Below are 26,939 nucleotides of genomic sequence, written 5' to 3'. Positions count from 1 at the left end.
GAAAATTTTGTCGAAAATATTTTGATTCATTGTTCATTATTGACTTCAGATATTCCGTTCGATTAAATTTCAATATATTTCCTAGGTGTATAGGCTGTTTTTTCTGGTGTTGTAATGGATAGTGATTATGAAGATGATCTTGAAATGGTGTGGTTTGATATTGATCATCATCTATAGCCTCAGGACTACATATCTTTAGAGCCCTCAGAAACATACAAGCAAATACAGCTTTTTAACTCTTTGATGATAAGATGAGAAAACATGCACATAAGACCCAACATTTGGTAATTTTATATATACAGAAAACTTGAAACTATTTTCACATTTATAAACTAGCAGATCTAAGAATGGTAAAGAGTTGTCTTGATCAATTTCCATTGTAAACTGAATGGAAGGAGCTAGATTATTTAATTCTAATAAAATGTGTCCAGGTTTCTATTCTTAGGCCAAAACACATTATCTACATAACGGAACCATTTAACATTACGAGGTAAAGTTGACTTAATAGTCTTGTTTCATAGAGCTCCTCATATAGATTGTTTACAAGAGCAGTAAAAGAGGTACCCATTGCCATTCCAAATTTTTTACAATAAAATTCATTATTAAAAACAAAACTAGAGTTAATAACAGTTTTATCATTTATATTACAGTAGGACTACCTTCCCTACCCTTCACCACCTTCCCTACCCTTCACCACCTTCCCTACCCTTCACCACCTTCCCTACCCTTCACCACCTTCCCTACCCTTCACCACCTTCCCTACCCTTCACCACCTTCCCTACCCTTCACCACCTTCCCTACCCTTCACCACCTTCCTTACCCTTCACCACCTTCCCTACCCTTCACCACCTTCCCTACCCTTCACCACCTTCCCTACCCTTCACTACATTCCCTATCTTTCATCAACATTCCTTACCCTTCACCACCTTCGCTACCCTTCACTATCTTCCCTACCCTTCACTATCTTCCCTACCCTTCACTATCTTCCCTACCCTTCACTATCTTCACTATCTTCCCTACCCTTCACTATCTTCCCTACCCTTCACTATCTTTCCTACTCTTCACTATCTTCCCTACCCTTCACTATCTTCCCTACCCTTCACTATCTTCCCTGCCCTTCACTATCTTCCCAACCCTTCAATATCTTCCCTACCCTTCACTATCTTCCCTACCCTTCACTATCTTCCCTAAACTTCACTATCTTCCTTACCGTTCACTATCTTCCCTACCCTTCACTATCTTCCCTACTCTTCACTATCTTCCCTGCCCTTCACTATCTTCCCTACCCTTCACTATCTTCCCTACCCTTCACTATCTTCCCTACCCTTCACTATCTTCCCTGCCCTTCACTATCTTCCCTGCCCTTCACTATCTTCCCTGCCCTTCACTATCTTCCCTACCCTTCACTATTTTCCCTACACTTCACTATCTTCCCTGCCCTTCACCACCTTCCCTACCCTTCGCCACCTTCCCTACCCTTCACCACCTTACCTTCCCTTCACCACCTGCCCTACCCGTCACCACCTGCCCTACCCTTCACCACCTGCCCTACCCTTCACCACCTGCCCTACCCTTCACCACCTGCCCTACCCTTCACCACCTGCCCTACCCTTCACCACCTGCCCTACCCTTTACCACCTGCCCTACCCTTTACCACTTGCCTGGATACTTGGCACAGTGTTAATATTGACTTGGTTCCCTCCGATGACGTACTGTGTAGTGGTGATGGCTTAGTGCTTACACCTTACCTTACCTTACCTTACCTTACCTTACCTTACCTTACCTTACCTTACCTTACCTTACCTTACCCTACCCTACCCTACCCTACCCTACCCTACCCTACCCTACCCTACCCTACCCTACCCTACCTTACCTTACCTTACCTTACCTTACCTTACGTCCCGATCACATAAGGTAAGGTAATTACAGTCAATTACACCAACCGATAACGGAGGCCCTCATACACACACACACACTTTTTTATTTTATTTATTTATTTATTTATTTATTTATTTATTTATTTATTTATTTATTTATTTATTTATTTATTTATGTATTTATACATTTTTGGTTGTTCAGCGGCTGTGTGAGAACTTGTGTCTCCTGGTGCTGCGGACGCAGGTGGGTGAGTCTGCACTACAGTTAACATCAATGTTGTTGTCGAACTCCTGCAACATGGTGCGGACGTGTTTGATTGCTGTGAGGTCTGCGTTGTTAGCATGAGAGGAATGGCGGTGGTGATATTCGAGGACGTCTAGAGGGTCCTTGTATCCTGAAGAGGTTGCCAGGTCGAGGAATGTAAGGCAATGGTAGGTGCAACAGCTGCATCTCTGGCGCACCAATACTCCGAACTCTACGTCACATTCGGGAATTTCATTATTTTTGAGGTACTGCAAGAAGCAGGGATGGTCGGGTCGACCGTTGGATGAGTCGAAGTAGATGTACTGTCCGTTCTCACACCTGTAGACGGCCACCGCGTGCTTCCAGTCCTCCAGCAGCAGCACGCACCCTTCACCCAGACCAAGGGGGCCTTCTCTTGCAAAGTCTCCACTCCGTACCACTCTGCATTTCTCTCTTACTACCCGGGGAGTTCCTTTGAGAATGATGTCAACCTGGGTCCCGCTCAGTTTGCGGGTGTGGTTTAGAAGGCACATTGTTGTGAAGAGGTTAAATTCAAGACCGTCTGCTCTAGGGACTACTAAAATATATCATAGATACTTACAAATATAGTCAAGGTACCCAGTGGATGAGCGGGAAGTGAGCTCAGGATGGTGGTGGTGGTGGAGGAGATTGCAGATTATGCAGACAATAAGATACATCTCAAAAGGATAGAGTAGCTTAGGCTATTTCTACACTCTAGCATATATTGCTAGGGGGTCGACATTTCGGTCCATCTTGTACCATTATCAAGTACCTACCATATCATTAGTATGGTAAGTAGTTCAGTATTAGGTCGTCTAATGAAGTTACAAATTGTATTGTAACCCCATTGGGAAGGTGTCTTGCAAATCTTGTCTAAAATACTTTGATTCATTCTTCATTATTGATTTCAGATATTCCGTTCGATTAAATTTCAATATATTTCCTAGGTGTATAGGCTGTTTTTTCTGGTGTTGTAATGGATAGTGATTATGAAGATGATCTTGAAATGGTGTGGTTTGATATTGATCATCATCTATAGCCTCAGGACTACATATCTTTAGAGCCCTCAGAAACATAGAAGCAAATACAGCTTTTTAACTCTTTGATGATAAGATGAGTAAACCTGCACATAAGACCCAATATTTGTTAATTTTATATATACAGAAAACTTGAAACTATTTTCACATTTATAAACTAGCAGATCTAAGAATGGTAAAGAGTTGTCTTAATCAATTTCCATTGTAAACTGAATGGAAGGAGCTAGATTGTTTAATTCTAATGAAAATGTGTCCAGGTTTCTATTCTTAGGCCAAAACACATTATCTACATAACGGAACCATGTAACATTACAAGGTAAGTTGAGTTCATAGTCTTGTTTCATAGAGCTCCTTATATAGATTGTTTACAAGAGCAGAAAAAGAGGTACTCATATAGCCATTCCATTTTTTTCTACAATAGAATTGATTATTTAAAACAAAATTAGAGTTAATAACAGTTTTATCATTTCTATTATCGTAGGAACTGTAAGGAGCAAATCATATTTTAACAGTTCATCAGATAAAAATCTTAGTAAGTTATGAATTTAGTAAGTTTGTTCACTTTAGTGAATAAAGTTATTCTTTATTTAACTTTAGAAGCTATTCTATTCTTTATCATTTCCTAATTACAAGGGTGTTTCTTTTAAATAAATTTGTCAACTAAATCAACATTATTCTTTATATTTGAATTATAAATATTTCCAACAATAGGATTTAGAACTTTGACTAATCATTTTGATAGTTTGTATGATACTGAACCTATGGAACTGATTATTGGCCTGACTATTAGGTTTATGATTTTTCACCAAGCTATTCATATATGTTAATGTTGGCGTTAATGTCATGCTTTTTACCTTTCAACTAATTATTTTTATATTTTTGTTAAACTACTATTAACAACCTACAAAGGATTTGTTGACTTTTATATATGTATCAAAATCACTTAATAACACATACATTTTTTTCTATGTAATCACTTTTATTTATATGACAAGACCTCACACTAGAATGTGAAGGGACGACGACGTTTCGGTCCGTCCTGGACCATTCTCAAGTCGATTGAGAATGTCATCATACTTTAGCCACGATTGAGAATTGTCATCATACTTTAGCCACGTTATTGTAACTCATCGATCACTTTTATTTATAATTACAATAGCATTTGATTTGTCTGCTTTAGTAACCTGTAAATTTTCATTGTTCTTCAGATTTTCGAAAACTTTAAAGGATCTCTGTGAGCAATTTGGCAGCATAGTTTTTAGACATTGTACTATACACAATACTTTTGCATATATTAATATCATCAATTGGCAAGTCACTGTTGTTGTTTTTCTAGCTATTTCAGCACTATTTATAGTTCTTGTGGCACTGAAGCCTAGGCCATAACCAAGAGAGGGTTTTTGTCCAAGACTGTATCAAACAAATTTATTCTTTCTTATTACATAATTTTTCAACTAAATCAACATTTTCTACTAAATTATCAAGTTTATGCATGAGTTCAGTTCCATGGGTGAAGTACTGTATCATATAAACTATCAAAATGACTAGTCCAAGTTCTAAATCCTATTGTTGGTAATATTTCTAAATCAAATATAAAGATTAATGTTGATTTAGTTGAAAAATTATGTAATAAGAAAGACCCATCTAATTAGGAAATGATTAGCTTAGTTAAAACTTCGTTATTCACTAAAGTACCAGTTGATGACTTCCTAAGATTTTTATCTGATGAACTGTTAAATATGACTTGTCCCTTCCAGTGCCTATGCTCATTCAGACCTATTGGCACGAGGTACCTGGAGGTTTGCAATTACTTTATTCACTCTCGTGTTCTTGAGGATATCCTCATAATGCACCCAAAATGTGCCAGTGCAGGCTACTGAACAGTGCAGGCCCTGTATGACTAATCATCCTGTGAGATGAGGCCTTTCAGTATCACTGCTACCTTATTCACTCTTGTGTTCATGATATCCTCATAAAGCACCCAGAGTCTGCCAGTGCAGACTACTTATCACATGCCTCTGTATGACTAACCAACCTGTGTGATGGGGATTTTTAGCATCACGTAGCTAGTTTTTTGATACGCTTAGTCCCCTTCATATAGTCTAGGGTAGCTGCACAAATGCACATGTACCTAAATGTGTTAAATGTTCCAGTTCCTACGTTAATACAATTTATAAAACTGTGTTATTAACTCTAATTTAATTGTTAATAATGAATTCTGTTGTAAAGAATTTGCAATGGCTATGGTATAGCTCTTTTCCTCCTGTTTTAAGCAATCTATATAAGGAGTTCTATGAAACAGGACTATTAAGTAAAACTTTACCTGCTAATGTTACATGGTTCCGTTATGTTGATGGGGTGTTTTGCTTATGGCCTGAGAATAGAAACCTGGACGCAAATTTATGCCAATTAAATCATCTGCCTCATCCATTAAGTTTACAATTGAAATAGAACAAGACAGCTCTTTACCATTCTTAGATGTGCTAAGTTATAGATGAGAAAATATATTTAAGTTTTCTGTATATAGAAAACCAACAAATGTTGGGTTTTAAGTACACTTTTACTCATCTCATCATCAAATAATAAAACAAGTATATTCTTCTATTTTTCTGAGGGCTTTAAGGATAGGTTGTCCAGAGTTTATAGACGACGAAACTAGTCATATATAGTCTAGGTTTCAATTTAAAATACCCAAAGTCATTTATTGATAAGTCCAGCCAAATTGCTCATAATACTTTCTTTAACTTGAACAAGAAAGAAGAATTCAATATTAAGAATACAATAATTCTGCTATTTGATGATAATTTCAATGAAATTCCTAAATTCCTAAAATAGTTTAATATCAATATAGTATTTAGGGATCTTGATATAAAAACACATTAAAAAATTCCCCTGGTAGTTGCAATGGATGTGTGTATAAAATTTCAAGTAGAGATTGTAGTTCTATGTTGGCCAAACTGGTAAAGATTTTGACCAGAGAATAAAAGTACATAAATATATGTACTTTTAAAAAAAACTAGCTACGTGATGCTAAAAATCCCCATCACACAGGTTGGTTAGTCATACAGAGGCATGTGATAAGTAGTCTGCACTGGCAGACTCTGGGTGCTTTATGAGGATATCATGAACACAAGAGTGAATAAGGTAGCAGTGATACTGAAAGGCCTCATCTCACAGGATGTTATCTGGATGTTAGAAAGGCGGTTGGTCCAGATGGGATCTCACCATGGGTACTGAAAGAGTGTGCAGAGGCACTTTGCTTGCCACTCTCCATAGTGTATAGTAAATCACTAGAGACGGGAGACCTACCAGAAATATGGAAGACGGCGAATGTGGTCCCAATATACAAAAAGGGCGACAGACAAGAGGCACTGAACTACAGGCCAGTGTCCTTGACTTGTATACCATGCAAGGTGATGGAGAAGATCGTGAGAAAAAACCTGGTAACACATCTGGAGAGAAGGGACTTCGTGACAAATCGCCAACATGGATTCAGGGAGGGTAAATCTTGCCTTACAGGCTTGATAGAATTCTACGATCAGGTGACACAGATTAAGCAAGAAAGAGAGGGCTGGGCGGACTGCATTTTCTTGGATTGTCGGAAAGCCTTTGACACAGTACCGCATAAGAGGCTGGTACATAAGCTGGAGAGACAGGCAGGTGTAGCTGGTAAGGTGCTCCAGTGGATAAGGGAGTATCTAAGCAATAGGAAGCAGAGAGTTACGGTGAGGGGTGAGACCTCCGATTGGCGTGAAGTCACCAGTGGAGTCCCACAGGGCTCTGTACTCGGTCCTATCTTGTTTCTGATATATGTAAATGATCTCCCGGAGGGTATCGATTCATTTCTCTCAATGTTTGCGGACGATGCTAAAATTATGAGAAGGATTAAAACAGAAGAGGACTGTTTGAGGCTTCAAGAAGACCTAGACAAGCTGAAGGAATGGTCGAACAAATGGTTGTTAGAGTTTAACCCAACAAAATGTAATGTAATGAAGATAGGTGTAGGGAGCAGGAGGCCAGATACAAGGTATCATCTGGGAGAGGAAATTCTTCAGGAGTCAGAGAAGGAAAAAGACTTGGGGGTTGATATCACGCCAGACCTGTCTCCTGCAGCACATATCAAGCGGATAACATCAGCGGCATATGCCAGGCTGGCCAACATACGAACGGCATTCAGAAACTTGTGTAAAGAATCATTCAGAACTTTGTATACCACATATGTCAGGCCAATCCTGGAGTATGCAGCCCCAGCATGGAGTCCATATCTAGTCAAGGATAAGACTAAACTGGAAAAGGTTCAAAGGTTTGCCACCAGACTAGTACCCGAGCTGAGAGGTATGAGCTACGAGGAGAGACTACGGGAATTAAACCTCACTTCGCTGGAAGACAGAAGAGTTAGGGGGGACATGATCACCACATTCAAGATTCTGAAGGGGATTGATAGGGTAGATAAAGACAGTCTATTTAACACAAGGGGAACACGCACAAGGGGACACAGGTGGAAACTGAGTGCCCAAATGAGCCACAGAGATATTAGAAAGAACTTTTTTAGTGTCAGAGTGGTTGACAAATGGAATGCATTAGGGGGTGATGTGGTGGAGGCTGACTCCATACACAGTTTCAAGTGTAGATATGACAGAGCCCGATAGGCTCAGGAATCTGTACACCTGTTGATTGACGGTTGAGAGGCGGGACCAAAGAGCCAGAGCTCAACCCCCGCAAACACAACTAGGTGAGTACAACTAGGTGAGTACACACACACACACACACACACACACACACACACACACACACACACACATATATATATATATATATATTAATAGCCTTTTTATATCACAAGATTCAAAAAGTGGCCAACAACAGTCTCTATACAAGGCAGTTTAAATGTAGTGTGTCAATCACACAGTCACTAAACTTGCTCCACACCCACCCAACTGGGCGACAACCTTACAGTCATGTGTAGGCCCACACCTACAGTAAGACAACTTGGGATACTTTGCCAAGGTTCCTGGCAGTACATCATTATGAATAAAGTACTTACACATTTATGGCACACCATTGGTGGTATTATCTCTGAATTCCGTTTTTTCACTTTCCATAATATAACGCAAGGTATGTTAATAGTTCTGTTAACAGAGTTTACATTTAGTCAGAAAAGCACACCTATTCAAGCTGTCTTCAAATACAAATGATAAAAGTATTCAGAACAGAACTTATCGTACCTTAATTAGGAGAGTGTTGGGCCGCTTGGACTTCTTGGTTCCTGCGGCGCCACCTTCAGGATGTTTGCCTTTTACTGTGGGAAATCGTCTTCCCTATGTAGGAAATCGTCTTCTTTATTCTCCTGAGAGAGCAGAGGACCACCGTCACTCACATGTCTGCAAATGTGTCCTTGGGCTTTCTGGTTTCCTGGAGTTTTCGTGATTTTTGTTTGGGGAGGTAACGCTACGCCAGCCTACTCCCTGCGCCATGTTTGTTGGTCCTCCGTGTGTTTACTAAGTCACAGCATGAGTGACGCTGCCCAATACTGTCACTCTGGCGGTATGATCACTCACAGGATGAGTGACGCTGCCCAATACTGTCACTCTGGCGGTATGATCACTCACAGGATGAGTGACGCTGCCCAATACTGTCACTGGCGGTATGATCACTCACAGGATGAGTGACGCTGCCCAATGCTGTCACTCTGGTGGTATGATCACTCACAGGATGAGTGACGCTGCCCAATACTATCACTCTGGCGGTATGATCACTCACAGGATGAGTGACGCTGCCTCAAAAAAGGCACCAACCTTTTGTGTAGAAAGAGCATTAATAATTGTGTAACTAGCGTCAATTTTTTTTTATTTGCTTAGCTAAACTAGAGGGTTCAGTTCCTGAACCGATTATGTGCCTCTGTAATCCTTTACACCACCGCCCACGGGATGGGTATGGGGGTGCATAATAAAGAAAGAAATTGAATTGAATTGTATCTTAGCCCTGAAAATATATATCCGTCGCTTATCACTTTCTCCTCTCTAAGAAGAACACAATAACAGGAGCCACGTGTGCATTTCAGATGTTTGTTTCACGTAAAATACGCAAAACTATGGAACGGTTTGGCAACAGGATGGCAAACAGGGACAGTAGCCATTCAAAAAATTTGAAAAGATCTTATAAATGAGGCTACTGACACACACTGGTATGCATTATATGTAATGCCGAGCCACTTATACAGATAACTACAAAAATTAACTTACAAGTAGTAGTACTCTCTCTCTCTCAATATATATATATATATATATATATATATATATATATATATATATATATATATATATATATATATATATATATATATATATATATATATTCCACTTTCAATTTTGAGAATGAACAACCGGCTACACATAGCAGAATTTTCCTGGCCTTGTTCTTGTTTACTGTGAGAAAAGAGCGAAACAATTCCGTTGGTAAATCCTGGTTGGATTACCTGCCTCCAAACAGCTTAGGCAGGCAAGGCGGCCCACTCAATACAGGTGCTGCAGCTGTGTGGGTGATCACCGTAAACCTTCGGATGTAAGGCTTGGGAATATTGGGGGTAAGGGGTCGCTATGCCCCCATCACACACACAAGGGTATTGTTGATATATTGTCTTTGTATTGCAAATGTACCGTCCGTTGCCTCTCAATCTTTACTGACGTGATATTTTCTATGCCATTAATTACTTGGTGCTGGACACCCATGTACTTTGAGAAATCTTCGGAAATTGCTTCGATGTTGATAGTACGTCGATCGGAATTAGATGGAGAACAATTAGGAAAAGTATGTAGCGCTTATCGAGACATGGTGACCCTGAGGGCAATGCACCCACAGTAAGGGGAACTGTGGTTTGGTTATGAGAGTGTGAGGGTCTGCCTCTTGATGGAGTTAAGTCAACGGGGTCGTGCTGGTGAGTGTTGTTGCTGGATGAACCAGGAACTAGGTACATTGCAACTATGGTCAGGTGTAGAAGCTGACGTGGGTAAGTGGCCTCGCTGTCAAGACATCTGAAATTCATTATCATAAATAAAGGTATTTGTCTAAAGGGAAAAAATGCATGGTAGAGATCCTGATTTATTATTGCCAAGTTCAAGTGGAAAAACTTTCCTGTGAATCTTAAATCTTATTGACTGCATATCACTGTCTCAGCATCACCTAATGCAATAACTGCTGTGTATGTGAATGTTTTTGAACATAGTTGCTGTGTTCATAATTAGATTAGTGAGGAAAGTTTTATAGTCAACTGATCTGTACCATGTCAGGAGTCTGCCAAGATCACAGATGGATATCTTGAGCTGCGCAAAAAGTACGAACGTAAAAGTACTGTAGTTATTTGAAGGGAACCTATATATCTCTGGAAGTTATAAAGAACTTTGAGCTCAATAGGAATAAGTGAAAAACGTATAATATTCAAAATATAAGCTTCTTACCTCCCAGTATTAAACGAAAAAGTGTATTAATTACAAATAAGAATTAAATATAAATTAGCGACGCTAGGCTCGTATGGTATTTATATTGAAAGTTTGGGTAAACTGTCAACTGGTGTAATTCTTTATCATTTCCACCTTATAAAGGACTGGAGATCAAACATGCTAAGCAAAATATGACTAATGTTTCCAAAAAATGTTTGACGAATGAGAAAATGCGGTACCAATGAATATTGTTCTAGCAAACAACATACTTAGTTCTTTAAAAATTGTACGTTATTCCGGTCTTTATAAGAGCAGCGGCAGAAGGGTCCCCGCGCCGTGGTGGACGAGTCATGCCCCGAGCAGTACATGACCAGGTCACACGAAATGAATAGAACTGAATGAAACAGTTATGATCTGAATTACATCAAGAACTTTGTTGCAAAGGAGTCCCACTGCTAGTAAGGCCCACCACCATTGTGTCCCACCGCCAGTCCCGCTGCTAGTATGCCCACCACCAGTGTGTCCCACTGCTAGTAAGGCCCACCACCAGTGTTTTCCACCACTATTAAAGCCCACCACCACAACTTACCTTCGTGGATCTGATATCCAGCCTTGATCTGAATTGCCTGAGTAGAGATGTACGGTCAGGCCCCTTGGGAGCTCTTTAATTGGTGGCAGGGAGAGAGAGAGAGAGAGAGAGAGAGAGAGAGAGAGAGAGAGAGAGAGAGAGAGAGAGAGAGAGAGAGAGAGAGAGAGAGAGAGAGAGAGAGAGAGAGAGACACGGATAGGGGGGAGGGAGGAAATTATCAGGGGAAAGCGCCAAGCACTTAGAAGGAGTCAGGATAAAGATTTGTAATGGGACGGGGGAAAGGAATGGTGCCCAACCATTTCGACGGTCGGGGATTGAACGCCGACCTTCACGAAGCGAGACCGACGCTCTACCGTCCAGCCCAAGTGATAGCGTCAATAATGTCGGGCTTTTAATTTCACAATAATATGGCACACTGGCAGGTCACTGCTCCATGGGTCACTTGGGTTGTCAAGCCCCGCACGCAACGGGTTAAGCAAAACCGTTGGCATTTGACGGTTGTCAACTGGTGAGAACGAGCTGGAGAGTTGATCAACCAGGCTGTATATGTGGAACACGAATGTATCCGGTAAACTCTCCCCGTACACCTTATCAGGTGAGAGTGAGGCCTACTCGCTCTGCAAAATTGATATGTAGGCGGATTTAAAACAAACTAAACTTTGGCCCATATATCCTTAATATTTGGTCATAGTTACTCCTCTGGATTAATTTATTATTTATGCTATAAAATATTCTTGGATAACATATATATAGAGGGTAGCCGAGGACACAAATGAAGACACCACGATATTTATGAAGACATTCTTCCTTTAAATATTCAAGTATTAACAAATATTGTAGTTAGTTTTATCTAATGATTTTTCTAAAACAGAAATATAATTTTAACTAACATTGAAGTAGCAAAGCTTACGCGATAATACCAGAAATATGTAGGTTCAAAATGTATTGAGTATACTAGGCCTTAACTGCAAATTTTTAAGTAATAGGCCTGCCTGAAGGTTCAAGTGTTTCTCTGTCCTGATATAGTTCATTATTCACCTCTAAAGCTTTACTATGCAAATTTACTTCGTTATCAGATTATTATATGACTATATAGGGATAAAACATATGGATATTATATAAAATCGTATTAACAGTCAATAACTATGTATATTAATTAATATATTGATTATGAGTCATAGGCTATCGTCTAGTGTTAATATTGTCTAAAAACGGAAATCGGTTAAATCTTAATATATAAATTCTATTTGTTAAAATTGCATTAACCTGCTGTAAAAAGGATAAAACACGTTTACATTTAGTAAGATATCCTTAGCAACTTGGAATTAATTATATTTAATCATTTATTTATTATGAATTATCGTATATTCCGTTGTCCCTGGAGGAGGTGGTCAGTAGCGGCCTGGCGGCCACCCGGAGCACACGAGAGGCAGGCGCTGTGGCCGTTCATCTCCGTCAAGCCCGTGATTATCATGATGAGCGAGACGGAAGGATCACCGTCAAAAGCAGGACGGGAGGACCTGCCTCAGGAGTGGAACAGAAGGACGTTCCTAAGGAGCGGGACGAACAGATATCCGTCAGCAGCAGGACAGAAGGAACTCCGTCAGGAGTTTAACAGAAGGACATCCGAGGGCAGCGGGGAGGACGGATCTCCGTCAGCAGCTGGACAGAAGGAACTCCGTCAGGAGTTTAACAGAAGGACCTCCCTCAAGAACGGGGAGGACGGATCTCCCTCAGTAGCAGGACAGAAGGACCTCCGTCAGGAGTTTAACAGAAGGACCTCCCTCAAGAACGGGGAGGACGGATCTCCCTCAGTAGCAGGACAGAAGGACCTCCGTCAGGAGTTTAACAGAAGGACCTCCCTCAAGAACGGGGAGGACGGATCTCCCTCAGTAGCAGGACAGAAGGAACTCCGTCAGGAGTTTAACAGAAGGACCTCCCAGGGCAGCGGGGAGGACGGATCTCCCTCAGCATCGGGACAGAAGGACCTCCCACAGGAGCAAGGCTTAGACGCCATGAAAGATATTCTACCGGCGTCTTCGTCGGAAGATGGAAGTTGTTTCGACTCGTCATCCAGCGATACAGATGACACCGATGGTGAGTTATGATGGCTGTCACCCACCATGTTGGCTACTAACACCCACCATGTTGGCTACTAACACCCACCATGTTGGCTACTAACACCCACCATGTTGGCTACTAACACCCACCATGTTGGCTACTAACACCCACCATGTTGGCTACTAACACCCACCATGTTGGCTACTAACACCCACCATGTTGGCTACTAACACCCACCATGTTGGCTACTAACACCCGTCATGTTGGCTACTAACACCCACCATGTTGGCTACTAACACCCACCATGTTGGCTACTAACACCCACCATGTTGGCTACTAACACCCACCATGTTGGCTACTAACACCCACCACCTTGGCTACTAACACCCATCATGTTGGCTACTAACACCCGTCATGTTGGCTACTAACACCCACCATGTTGGCTACTAACACCCACCATGTTGGCTACTAACACCCGCCATGTTGGCTACTAACACCCACCATGTTGGCTACTAACACCCACCATGTTGGCTACTAACACCCACCATGTTGGCTACTAACACCCGTCATGTTGGCTACTAACACCCACCATGTTGGCTACTAACACCCACCATGTTGGCTACTAACACCCGTCATGTTGGCTACTAACACCCACCATGTTGGCTACTAACACCCACCATGTTGGCTACTAACACCCGTCATGTTGGCTACTAACACCCGTCATGTTGGCTACTAACACCCACCATGTTGGCTACTAACACCCGTCATGTTGGCTACTAACACCCGTCATGTTGGCTACTAACACCCGTCATGTTGGCTACTAACACCCGTCATGTTGGCTATGGCTACTAACACCCGTCATGTTGGCTATGGCTACTAACACCCGTCATGTTGGCTATGGCTACTAACACCCGTCATGTTGGCTATGGCTACTAACACCCGTCATGTTGGCTATGGCTACTAACACCCGTCATGTTGGCTACTAACACCCAATATGTTGGCTACTAACACCCACCATCTTGGCTACTAACACCCGTCATGTTGGCTTCTAACACCCGTCATGTTGGCTACTAACACCCACCATCTTGGCTACTAACACCCACCATCTTGGCTACTAACACCCGTCATGTTGGCTACTAACACCCGCCATGTTGGCTACTAACACCCGTCATGTTGGCTACTAACACCCACCATCTTGGCTACTAACACCCGTCATGTTGGCTACTAACACCCGCCATGTTGGCTACTAACACCAGCCATGTTGGCTATTAACACCCGTCATGCTGGCTACTAACACCCGTCATGATGGCTACTAACACCCACCATCTTGGCTACTAACACCCGCCATGTTGGCTACTAACACCCACCATCTTGGCTACTAACAAACAAACGTACAATTATGCAGGATTGAATGGGAAGTGCAATATAAACCAAAACAAATATAAATAACGCAACAAAATACAAAACTGGGTGGTACCCTACTCTGAAGAAACATTAGGAAGCAAGACAATATTAACATACAGTAAATATATACAACTACTCACAAACACCTAAAGCCTCAAGATGACACCTCGAGCCATGAGAGTTCTTATCCCATTGCCAACATCGCGAATTTTTTTTATTTAGTTAGAGGATGTGTCAGTAATTTTAATGCATTTGTTGGCTACGAATTTTAAAGGTGCGGTATAAATTTAATAATGTAGGCTACTAGAAAAAAAATCGTTCAATTAAAAAAAATCGTTCAATTAAATATAGTGTACTATATATTAGATCAGTGGAGCTGGGATTGAGTGGTCGTCTTTGGAACAAATATACAGTATTAATAAACTCAGTTTTTTTTCTCAAATAAATGGAGGGATAACATACAACGAGAGGTGTACCCAGCTTCGAGGTGTATATACGCTTAAAGTGATCTTACACTATTTTTAGGATTATTATACACTTGCGGATTTTACAGTAATCTGTTGTGTTGTCCGTAATCATTTGGAGATCGATAGGCCTTAAACTCAATGTCAAACCAAAATAATTTTGATGAAGCTTGATTCATAAAATCTTAGCATACTGTTAACTAAATTAAAGAAGTCATTAGTTCATAAAGAGAGAGTCTTAATAAACTATTTGTCTTACCTCTTAAAGATGTTCTTAAAAAAAATATGCCAAAACTTGTCACAAAACAGTTACAAACAATGTTATTTAATGTTTTAATAACAGTATTACAATTTAACTATACATTACTCAAAAAGCATATTTTGTTTCTGAAAATTCAATCTTTTTCTTTTAATGTATGTCAGATTTTTGTATTTCCAGGTTAAGGAGGTAATAATTATTGTTATTTCCATAATAATAATATTGTTTTACATGATAATTGGATATACAGTATTTAAGATCGACCTAATATGTACAATATATAAATTTGCTAATGGAAAATTTAATCAAAATGTATGACATTCTGTTTATTGAGAATAGGTTATCACTGCTATATTTATTGCCATTATTATTATTATTATTATTATTATTATTATTATTATTATTATTATTATTATTATTATTATTATTATTATTATTATTATTATTACTGAATATTATTATAACATTATTATATATTTATCTGTTTATCATTTCATCATTGTTATAAACAATTTTGAAGAAACTGGCTGCCTGTCCCCGACACAATAAATTCTAATAAACAGTAGGTGATAGATAGTGGTATGAGGATGTGCTAATTTGTGTGTGATCCTCAGTTGATGTAGATACCGTCAACGATGATCCAAAGGTGGCCGTACCCAGCGCTGCTCTCGCCTGCACCTCACACAGTGGCACTGATGGCACCAAGGACACTGCTACTGAACCCAAGGAGGCAGTACCCGCTACAACCCACACCAGTCCCAAAAAAGGTATTATTACTGTGATCATGATATCATTGCTTGTGTTTCTTATTCTCGATTTTTATTATGATTATTTTATTAAGGCCGCAGCTAGGCATGTGAGGCAATACAGTACTTCGCCACATGCGTAGCATTATAGGGGCTGGTTGTTCTTGGGATCAATCTTAATCACAGATATTCCCGCTAAAAGTCAAAATTGCCACGGATCTGGGGCCTGTCTGCTCTGGCTCCAGAACGCAAAGGCAGGTTCATACGACTGCATGGAGTACTAGAGGAATAAATGAGGTACATAAGTGGTTAACATTTTTAAGGACGGGAAAGCATGACGAGCTGGGTGAGACAGTCATGATACTTACTGTTTATGGGAATAAATGGAATAGAGCAAAAGATATTGAACAGCAGTGGAAGGAAATTAGAGAAGAAAGGAGTGTACCTGTTAATAAATAAAGCGTGGCATGTGGTAAATATAGTGAGAGGACAGGTTGAGGATCCAAGAGATGAAACAATAAAGTTGAGAGCTTGAGCGAGAGAGAATTGGTAGATAGAGTAAGCATATCGTTCCTGATCTCCCCTGGTATTGTCTTTATTAATTAATTTTGTCAGGAACAGGAAGCATGTGAATATGTAAACATTAATATTGTATCGAGGTGTCCCCCAACATTGAACTGCTGACCCTCCCCAAGATGCAACTCCACAACAATTGCCTAACTCCCGGGTATCTTTACTGCTAGGTAAATATAGGTATTCCATGAAAGGAAACGTTCCCAACCATTTCTGTCCACCCGGGAACCGAACCTGGCATCCTAAATCGTGAGTCGAGAATGAACATTTAGTGTGCGACTTGGTAATGCTTTCTCTAACACTTTTCAACAATATGTAGGTGTTTAGTATGGTGTTATTCTTTGCCTATATTTTTGTTGTAGTTGTTCTTCGCAATATCTGCTCTTCGATGGAATATACGTGGGGTTTTTTTCCCAGTTTTAATGAATCAATTTTTTTTATCCATCTCAATTTTCACCAGTTGTATCCTCCAGCTTATCCTTTGACCCCCAACTCTACAGCTGTTTTTAATACAGAATGATGTTCTCTTTCACTTATCTTTCGTTCCACCACTGCTCGTATTTTAGCGAATAAATTCAATCCTCTCTGTTTCAATTATCCCCCTCTGCATATTCCGATTTCTCTTCTTGATATTAAAACACCTCTTTGACTCATTACTAGATCCGGTGCTGCATTTGAGTGATTTTAACTGTAGAGATACTCTCTGGTGAAATATTCTTACAAGTATATATTATTAAGTAATATATTTTAGTATTTGTAATATATATTAATAATCTGTAAAGTTATATATAAGTATTTCTTTACATCTGCTCTTCGAGGACACTATGGCCCATTATGTTGCGTTTTTGTATATAATGGTGGAGGTTTTTCACAGTGGAAGCTGCCTTACATGGGCTAAAAGGTATTGTAGTTTTCTATATTCTTATAATCCACAAGTATTACTACTATGAGGCATGAATTGAGGGATCTAGCCAATGATTACATAATCACTTATGACATGTTAAAAACTATATTAGGTTCACTAGAAATATATATGAGACTCATTTAAGAAAAATAATTTTTTTTTTACTATAACTATTTTTTACAGAACGAATAATACAATATTGTATGATCATATAGTATTTCACTACAATACAAACTGAGATATGTGTAAGTAAACAAACCACTTGCCTACAGAACTGTTGAAGTGTTGCAGCAGAGGAGGACACCTGAGGCCTTCGGCGTGTAGCTCCCACGCGTGTTGTTGTGCCTCTGAGAAGCACTACTTCTCACCCACTCGTCCAGGGCAAGGCACACTTGGAGCCTGTTGTGGCCGGAGCACCAAACTCCCGCACCAAACACATAACCTATGTAAGAAAAAGGGTGATCCTCAAACAGGTGAGAAGTCTTTTAAGGTTGATCTTCAAACAAATGGGAGGCTTGGCAATTTTGGTCTTCAGGCAGGGACGAGGCCTTGTAATTTTAGTCCTCAAAAAGAGACAATAAATTGCACTGTTGAACCGTGGGCAAGGAAGAGGCCTTGCAGTTGTGGTTCTCAAACACTTGATAGGAAATGCAATTGCAAAATATGTTATGAGAACAGTGGACAAAGACCTCTTGTGCCTTCTGTACCTTCTTCACACGACAGCTGCATCGAGACATGCACGTCCTCTGACATGCGAAAACAGTGCCTCACAGGCACCACTTACCAAGATTTCGGATGTCAGTTTCCTGAAATACTTAAAGAAGAGGACAAAAGTACGAAAGAACTTGCCCCAGGACTTCAGGAATTTGTATGTTCAGAATGTGGGCAAACGTTTGATCATGAACATCACTATAAGAAACATATGAGTCATTTCTCCAATCAGTCATTGAGAGATGGGTATAAATGTATGTACTGCAGCCATCTTTTTAAGACAAAATGTGCTCGTAAACACCATCATATGATACACAAGAAACCACCCAGTATATGTTCAAAAGATAATATATGTTACGAATGCGGCTTACAGTTCTCAAAGCAATGCAAACTTAGAGCACACCTACGAATGTTTACCGTGGACTCTGAGAAAAGGATATTCAAATGCTATTTTTGCCGCCATTCCTTTACTTCAGAAGTAGCTCGCAACCGACATGAGGGAATACACGGTAAGGACCGCAAACTTCCCTGCTGCTGCTGTGACTCCTTGTTCCCCACCAGGTACGCCTTGAAGCTCCACAGACGAAAACAAAACATCACGTATCCTCCACAATGTCTAGACTGTGGGCGGGTGTTTGCAGAGCAGGCCTATCTGGAGGAACACCTGAAGCAAGTGAAGAAAGACCTGCCTTACGAGTGCTACGTGTGTCACCACAAGCTTCAGAGTAAGCTAGCCTTGTCAAGACATATAAATCTACATACTTCAGATAGAAAGTATGAGTGCCCATCCTGTTTGGGTCGTTTTGTAAGTGTTAAACTTTTCCAGCAGCACCAAATTTTATTCCGAAACAAAGCTAATCTGAAAATAGAAATAATTAAATGAACTTTTATTTAACTCATTATGAAAGCTAGGCAAAAATATTCATATAGTTTCCATTAGGAATGTCACACTCAGTTTCGTGCCCAAATATCACACTTAATTTCAAGTAGGAATGTGTCACTTAAATGTGTGTATGTCACTTAAATTTCGTGTAGGAATGCCACAGCAAGTTTAGTGCGTGAATGTGTAATCTCATTTAGGCAACTGTGATTTTGACACTTTCGTGTATTATCACATTAAATGCTATCTTCCATCTGAACGACCCCAGAGCAATTGCACTTGCAATGTATTAGGAGAAAATAGTTGGATCCCTATGAAGCGAGTTCTTATTTATTCATTCTTTTATTCCTCAACCAAAGTAATTTTTTTGAGTACATAAAATGTTTATATGTTTCTTACTTTTATAAGTGGGTATATCTTATCCATAATTAATTATACATGCTGTATGTTAATCTAAACATATTACAGAATTGTAACATTGGCGATGTTTCGCCGTCTCAGATCATAATTAACCCTTAAACTGATTAATTTAATTACATTTAATTATTCGATTAAGGGGTAATATCTATCCACTTGTGGTTATTATTCCTGCAGACATCTATTATTGTCTGTTGCAAGATTTCATAAGCTTATATTCATTATCATTCAGCAGTGCTCGTAAATATGGTCAACATTGAATATCCACCTTAGAACGTTAATATGTATCATCATCAGCCAAAGGGTTAGGTCGACTTTATATTGACTGGTGGAGAACAGATCAAAATGTAAGTCGCTCACTTGTATGATGTGTGGATTTAATTAGCAGCTTCTGTGATTTGATAAATATTTTCAGTACAATGTTACTGTTTTATATGTGGGTATCCAGCTGTGACCAGGGGGGGGGGGTCTCTTCCCCCTCTCTCATATCTCTTTCCGTCTCCCGCCTATCTTATTCCTCGCCAACTTTCTCTCCCCTAAGATCACCCCTCTCCTTTTAGCACCATTGCTTTCCCACACCCTCTCTCTTAATCTCCCCCTCTCATACTTAATCACTCTCCCTAAACATACCCCACTCTTCCATTTCTCACCTTTACCCCCCTCCCTTTCTACTATTTCTTCACGTTTCTCGATCCATCTCTCCCCTTTCTCATTCCCTCTCTTCAAACATTCCTCTCACCGCTCTATCTGTCTCTGATCTATACTACATCCCTCTATATATGTGGATAAAAGTCCACTACGGGCTCACCATATAGCCCATGATACTTGGAGCTTTTCTTCCGAGTACCTGAATCTTAAACCACAACATCTCTATATCTATACTATAACTTATAGTATATCTATAAATGGAAATTACTAATTGAATATGGTAGCTTAACATTTATTGAGGAGTGATATATATATATATATATATATATATATATATATATATATATATATATATATATATATATATATATATATATGTCGTACCTAGTAGCCAGAACTCACTTCTCAGCCTACTATTCAAGGCCCGATTTGCCTAATAAGCCAAGTTTTCATGAATTAATATATTTACTATAATTTTTTTCTTATGAAATGATAAAGCAACCCTTTTCTCTATATATGAGGTCAATTTTTTTTTATTGGAGTTAAAATTAACGTAGATATATGACCGAACCTAACCAACCCTACCTAACCTAACCTAACCTATATTTATAGGTAAGGTTAGGTTAGGTAGCCAAAAAAAGCTAGGTTAGGTTAGGTTAGGTAGGTTAGGTAGACGAAAAAACATTAATTCATGAAAACTTGGCTAATTAGGCAAATCGGGCCTTGAATAGTAGGCTGAGAATTGCGTTCTGGCTATTAGGTACGACATATATATATATATATATATATATATATATATATATATATATGTCGTACCTAGTAGCCAGAACGCACTTCTCAGCCTACTATGCAAGGCCCGATTTGCCTAATAAGCCAAGTTTTCATGAATTAATTGTTTTTCGATTACCTAACCTACCTAACCTAACCTAATCTAACTTTTTCGGCTACCTAACCAAACCTAACCTATAAAGATAGGTTAGGTTAGGTTAGGTAGGGTTGGTTAGGTTCGGTCATATATCTACGTTAATTTTAACTCCAATAAAAAAAAATTGACCTCATACATAATGAAATGGGTAGCTTTATCATTTCATAAGAAAAAAATTAGAAAAAATATATTAATTCAGGAAAACTTGGCTTATTAGGCAAATCGGGCCTTGAATAGTAGGCCAAAAAGTGAGTTCTGGCTACTAGGTACGACATATATATATATATATATATATATATATATATATATATATATATATATATATATATATATATATATATATATATATATATATATGTCGTACCTAGTAGCCAGAACGCACTTCTCGGCCTACTATTCAAGGCCCGATTTGCCTAATAAGCCAAGTTTTCCTGAATTAATATATTTTCTCTAATTTTTTTCTTATGAAATGATAAAGCTACCCATTTCATTATGTATGAGGTCAATTTTTTTTTATTGGAGTTAAAATTAACGTAGATATATGACCAAACCTAACCAACCCTACCTAACCTAACCTAACCTATCTTCATAGGTTAGGTTAGGTTAGGTAGCCAAAAATGTTAGGTTAGGTTAGGTTAGGTAGGTTAGGTAGTCGAAAAAGCATTAGTTCATGAAAACTTGGCTTATTAGGCAAATCGGGCCTTGCATAGTAGGATGAGAAGTGCATTCTGGCTACTAGGTACGACATATATATATATATATATATATATATATATATATATATATATATATATATATATATATATATATATATATATATATATATATATATATATATATATATATATATATATATATATATATATATCGAGGCATTTCCTCTGTACTTGTGTAGTACAGTATTGGATATGCCGGTATTTGTAACCACTTTGTTTCAGATGCACAATAATGGACATATTTTTCAAATGTGTTTTTTAGGAAATTTATATATTTTCCAGGAGCTTTCATTTAAAATTATTTTCTTACTGCTGTTTTGGATATGTTTTGGCGCGCACGTCAAGTCTTCCTTTTGGTGCATGTTCTCTAGCTCATGTTGCCTGAGCTACAATAATTATGTGAGAGACAGTTGAATGAGTTGTGGCTGTATTGATGTACAGCGGTTATCCTAATTATCACTGTGTGTATATATATATATTAGGTGGTATTATTACCTAAGCCAAATTTGTTATATTGAGGATATAATGAGGTATTTTTCCTTGTGTTCCAGTTTATATGGTTAGCAAAGATGTGTTACATAAATTAAGGAATTTGAATAATTATGTGCCCATGAGGCAATTGTGGAATTTTAAGAGACATTTTAATAATTTTTCAATTAGTAATGCATGTGGCATGTTTACATTTGTATTGTTAATGTTTGGTGGGGGCAGGTGGCATGTTTACCTTTGTTTATTTTGTGGGGCAGGTGGCATGTTTACCTTTGTTTATTTTGTGGGGCAGGTGGCATGTTTACCTTTGTTTATTTTGTGGGGCAGGTGGCATGTTTACCTTTGTTTTGTGGGGCAGGTGGCATGTTTACCTTTGTTTATTTTGTGGGGCAGGTGGCATGTTTACCTTTGTTTTGTGGGGCAGGTGGCATGTTTACCTTTGTTTATTTTGTGGGGCAGGTGGCATGTTTACCTTTGTTTATTTTGTGGGGCAGGTGGCATGTTTACCTTTGTTTTGTGGGGCAGGTGGCATGTTTACCTTTGTTTTGTGGGGCAGGTGGCATGTTTACCTTTGTTTTGTGGGGCAGGTGGCATGTTTACCTTTGTTTTGTGAGGCAGGTGGCATGTTTACCTTTGTTTATGTTTCGGGAGGCAGGTGGGATATTTACATTTGTACTGTTTATGTTTTGTGAGAACCTTGCTGGTTGCCGACTTAAGAACTTGTCAAACACTGTATTTTATGCAAAGTTTGAACTCATAATGTTTTTTTTATTTATGAAGGGACTCTCTTGAGTCCATGATAATGATGAAATGTGAATGTTTATTATAGTAATGAGTTATACTGTATTACTAATTCTTCATTCATTAATGATACAATTAAATCACATAACTGTATATCAACGCTCATAATATTAATAATGCTAAATAATTTAAAAGTACAAAACAGTTTACACAAATAATTACATTAATGAATAGATTTGATAAAGCGGTAAACAGTATACAATTAATAGAGGACATTGGAGTTACTGTAACAAGTGTCGTAAGTATTTGATGAATCCCAGGAATATTCTCAGTTAAATTTGCTTACGCCCTAGTATTAATTTCCCAGTTTTATTCATCCATTGAAACCAAGAAATTAAATAGTGAAAAGATGCAGTACAGATTTATTTATCAAGGTTAAATTCATTCATAAATACATTAGTTGTAATTCTTCAATTTGATTCCAAAATGCGACGATTTGATTCCACGTAAGACATTGTGTACCACCTCAATGTCAAAGTGACTCTCATTTAATGTGTCGTAAGCTGTGTTTATACATGCTGTAGCTGAGGTATAATTTGTGAAGGATATCTACTTTTAAATAAAGAAATGTATAAATGAACGGTTGTATAATTGAACGCTCACTAATGCAAATGAGGTTTCGGTTTCGTTAATTATATTCCTCAGTTAACCATAGATGAAAAGATTCACAAGACTGCTTATGAATAGGCTTGTTCACAAGACTGCCTATGAATAGGCTTGTTCACAAGACTGTCTATGGATAAGCTTGTTCACAAGACTGTCTATGGATAAGCTTGTTCACAAGACTGTCTATGGATAAGCTTGTTCACAAGACTGTCTATGGATAAGCTTGTTCACAAGACTGTCTATGGATAAGCTTGTTCACAAGACTGCATATGGACAAGCTTGTTCATAATTGACCATTATTTTTAAATTATCTCCCATTGTGTATATTTTATTTCAGTTTATCAATAAACAATGTATATATATTAGGATGAGTTCATTCATAAATGAGAGTATATTCATACTAGTTCCTGATGCCTTCCAACAGCAATGAGATGTTGATGTACTGTAGCTTGTAATGACATATGCTTAGTGTGAAGGATATTCATTATCATATTTAGCCAGGATCGTGATACTCGTATACGTAAATTCATTAATTAGGCTTTCAAATAATTAATTGAGGTAGCTTATTTGGTATCGACGTGTTCTTGACAGTGTTTTAATAATACAAAGTTTCCTGATAAAGTAATTATCAGAGGAAAAGCGCTAGACGAGTAATGACGGTCTAGAACTTGGAAGGAAAATGAGGACAGAGTGAAGGAATGGTGCCCAACCATTCTCATCATCGGGAATAGAACGCCGACCCTGCAAGACGCAAGGACGACGCTGTACCTACCAGCCAAGTGGTTGGACAAGGTCATTGTTGCCTTGAATTGTCACAACGGACAAAAGTACGTGGCACTAAAACACGCGAACCCAAGCCACCCACCTAACCTTACTAACCTACACATAGAATCGTGGATATTTGTGAGCCCCTATTTTTGTTAGTACCACTTACTTTGTACGTAAGTGAGCATACCGTACAAAAGAAAAGGCCACATAGTTTTCCAGGCATGGTGCCTTTTTTTTATACTTGATGCTGGACAATAAGTCTTGTGTGTAAGTCCAGCATAATGCGGAGGTTTATATAAACCTCTCATAATTATTTGTAGTGTGTGTTGGAGTGAAGGTTGTAGATGTTTGTGTAAAGTAGTGTGCGTGGCGAAGGCCGGGAGTGTGTGTGAGGCGTTTGTCTAGTGAACTGTACATGTTATCTCGCATTGTATTTGTGTTTCATCTTGCCACATCCCTCTATTTATGTCTCTTATCACAACAAGACCCGTCTGTTGTGTTTATGGTCTCTTTGTTGCTGCTGGGTGTGTGTGTTGGGGGGAGGTGTGGGGGTCGTGGTACTGGTGCTGGTTGTGGTGGTACTGGGGCTGGTGGTAGTGTTAGTGGTACTGGGGGCTGGTTGTTGTGTTAGTGGTGATGGTAGTGGTACTTGTGGGAAATATTTCTCTCATATATAAGAATATTAAATGAATTTTAATTATACCTAATATTAATAACTATGAGGGTTCGTCCTCTGTTAGAAATAATAAATTCATTCAAAATGTGGTTATGTCTTACGCATTAATTCTAGAAATTCCAGGACCCAGATTCACGAAAGAGTTACGCAAGTACTTACGAACGTGTACATCTTTCCTCAATCTTTGACGGCTTTGGTTACATTTGTTAAACAGTTTACAAGCATGAAAACTTGCCAATCAACTGTTGTTATTGTTATAAACAGCCTCCTGGTGCTTCGGAGCTTATTAACTGTTTAATAATTGTAAACAAAGCCGCCAAAGATTGAGAAAAGATGTACAGGTTCGTAAGTACTTCGTAAGTACTGAATAACATTACAACCCCCAAACAGTGGGAGTGTATAAGAGCAAATAAATGCTATACGGTCCGCATTTGAAGCAATAATCATTTTACATACATTCTCCCATAGTACTGGGGTTATTAGTGGGGGTGGTATTAGGGCTGGTGGTGGTGGGACTGGGGCTGGTGGTAGTGGGACTGGGGCTGGTGATGGTGGGACTGGGGCTGGTGGTAGCGGTACTGGGGCTGGTGATGGTGGTACTGGGGCTGGTGGTAGCGGTACTGGGGCTGGTGATGGTGGGACTGGCGTGGTGCTGGTGCTATTAGCGGTGAGGGTGGAGGCGTTGTGGACAGTGACACGCGATAGCTTGTTGATCGCACTAGCCAGCGGAAGGTGACATAGATTGACTCAGTGTCGTATGACCCCCACAACCTCCATTACCAGCGTCTCTCGTTTCCTAGTCGGTGACACTCACAGTCCTAAATAGTCTCTCCTTACCCCGGCATATTTTTGGACTGCCAGAAAGCCCTTGAGACAGTACCTCATAAGAGGCTGGTGTATGTGTTGAAGTAGGCAGGAGTAACAGGTAAGGTGCTCCAGTCGATAAGGGAGTACCTTATCCCTTATCGACAGGAGTACCTAAGCAACAGAAAACAGAGTTGCTGTGAAGGGGGAGACGTCATTACGGCGAGATGTCACCAGCGGAGTCTCACGGGGCTCTGATTCTATACTTGGATCTATTCTGTCTATGACATACATCAACGATCTTCCAGAAGGTATAGACTCGTTCTTCTCAACGTCTGCTGACGATGTTAAAATTATGAGAAGGATTAAGACAGAGGAAGACAGCAAGAGACTATAGGACGATCTGGATAAACTGAAGGAATGGTCCAATAAATGGTTACTAGAGTTTAACTCAAGTAAGTGTAAAGTAATAAAAATAGGTGAAGGGAGCAGAAGGCCGGACAAAAAGTACCAATTGGGAGATGAAATCCTTCAAGAATTAGGCACAAAGAAAGATCTGTAATAAGAAAGAAATGTTGATATCACACCGAACTTGTCTTCCAAAGTCCACATCAAAAGGATATCATCAGTGGCGTATGCTAGGTTGGCCAACATAGGAACTGTCCTTAGAAACTTACTTAGAACTTTTCTAGAACCTGGTATATCACATATGTTATAGGCGACTCCAGCGTGGAATCCATATCCAGTTATACACAAGACAAAGTTAGCGAAAGTTCTAAGGTATGCCACCAAACTAGTCCCGGAGATGAGAGGTATTAGGTACGAGGAAAGGTTACAGGAACTAAACCTTCTGTCAATGGACAACAGAAGAGTTGAGGGAAGA

The 26,939-nt window shown here is 39.2% G+C and overlaps 1 protein-coding gene and 1 long non-coding RNA gene across 5 annotated transcripts; one reads left to right on the top strand and one right to left on the bottom strand.

Moving 5' to 3' along the window:
* The first annotated feature begins 12,603 nt into the window (after positions 1 to 12,603).
* On the top strand, positions 12,604 to 20,624 carry LOC123757696 (zinc finger protein 786). 2 transcript variants are annotated; one of them, XM_069327098.1, is made up of 4 exons: positions 12,604 to 13,301; positions 16,007 to 16,159; positions 17,372 to 17,390; positions 17,925 to 20,624. In XM_069327098.1, exons 1-4 carry the CDS (start codon positions 12,677 to 12,679, stop codon positions 19,207 to 19,209), a joined length of 2,082 nt encoding a protein of 693 aa, XP_069183199.1. In that variant the 5' UTR covers positions 12,604 to 12,676; the 3' UTR covers positions 19,210 to 20,624. The 2 variants fall into 2 exon arrangements, with proteins under 2 accessions (XP_069183199.1, XP_069183198.1); XM_069327097.1 differs by lacking the exon at positions 17,372 to 17,390 and having other exon boundaries at positions 17,888 to 20,623.
* Positions 20,625 to 22,616: 1,992 nt separating this feature from the next.
* LOC123757718 (uncharacterized) lies at positions 22,617 to 23,793 on the bottom strand. 3 transcript variants are annotated; one of them, XR_011229105.1, is made up of 2 exons: positions 23,002 to 23,793; positions 22,617 to 22,908 (listed from the first exon to the last, which is right to left on the bottom strand). It is a non-coding gene; the product is annotated as an uncharacterized lncRNA (long non-coding RNA). The 3 variants fall into 3 exon arrangements; XR_011229107.1 differs by having other exon boundaries at positions 22,617 to 22,939; positions 23,033 to 23,793; XR_011229106.1 differs by having other exon boundaries at positions 23,033 to 23,793.
* Positions 23,794 to 26,939: the final 3,146 nt, after the last annotated feature.

This window comes from Procambarus clarkii, chromosome 19, assembly GCF_040958095.1.
Source record: "Procambarus clarkii isolate CNS0578487 chromosome 19, FALCON_Pclarkii_2.0, whole genome shotgun sequence".
Classification (NCBI taxonomy): domain Eukaryota; kingdom Metazoa; phylum Arthropoda; class Malacostraca; order Decapoda; family Cambaridae; genus Procambarus; species Procambarus clarkii.
This window is presented reverse-complemented; position numbering and strand designations above follow the sequence as displayed.

Excerpts from the sequence above, each read along its gene's own strand:
- LOC123757696 (XM_069327097.1), top strand. The coding sequence starts at position 12,677 with ATGATGAGCGAGACGGAAGGATCACCGTCAAAAGCAGGACGGGAGGAC. Across the intron at positions 13,302-16,006 it reads CGATACAGATGACACCGATG|TTGATGTAGATACCGTCAAC; the intron begins GTGAGTTATGAT and ends TGTGATCCTCAG. Across the intron at positions 16,160-17,887 it reads CCACACCAGTCCCAAAAAAG|AACTGTTGAAGTGTTGCAGC; the intron begins GTATTATTACTG and ends ACTTGCCTACAG.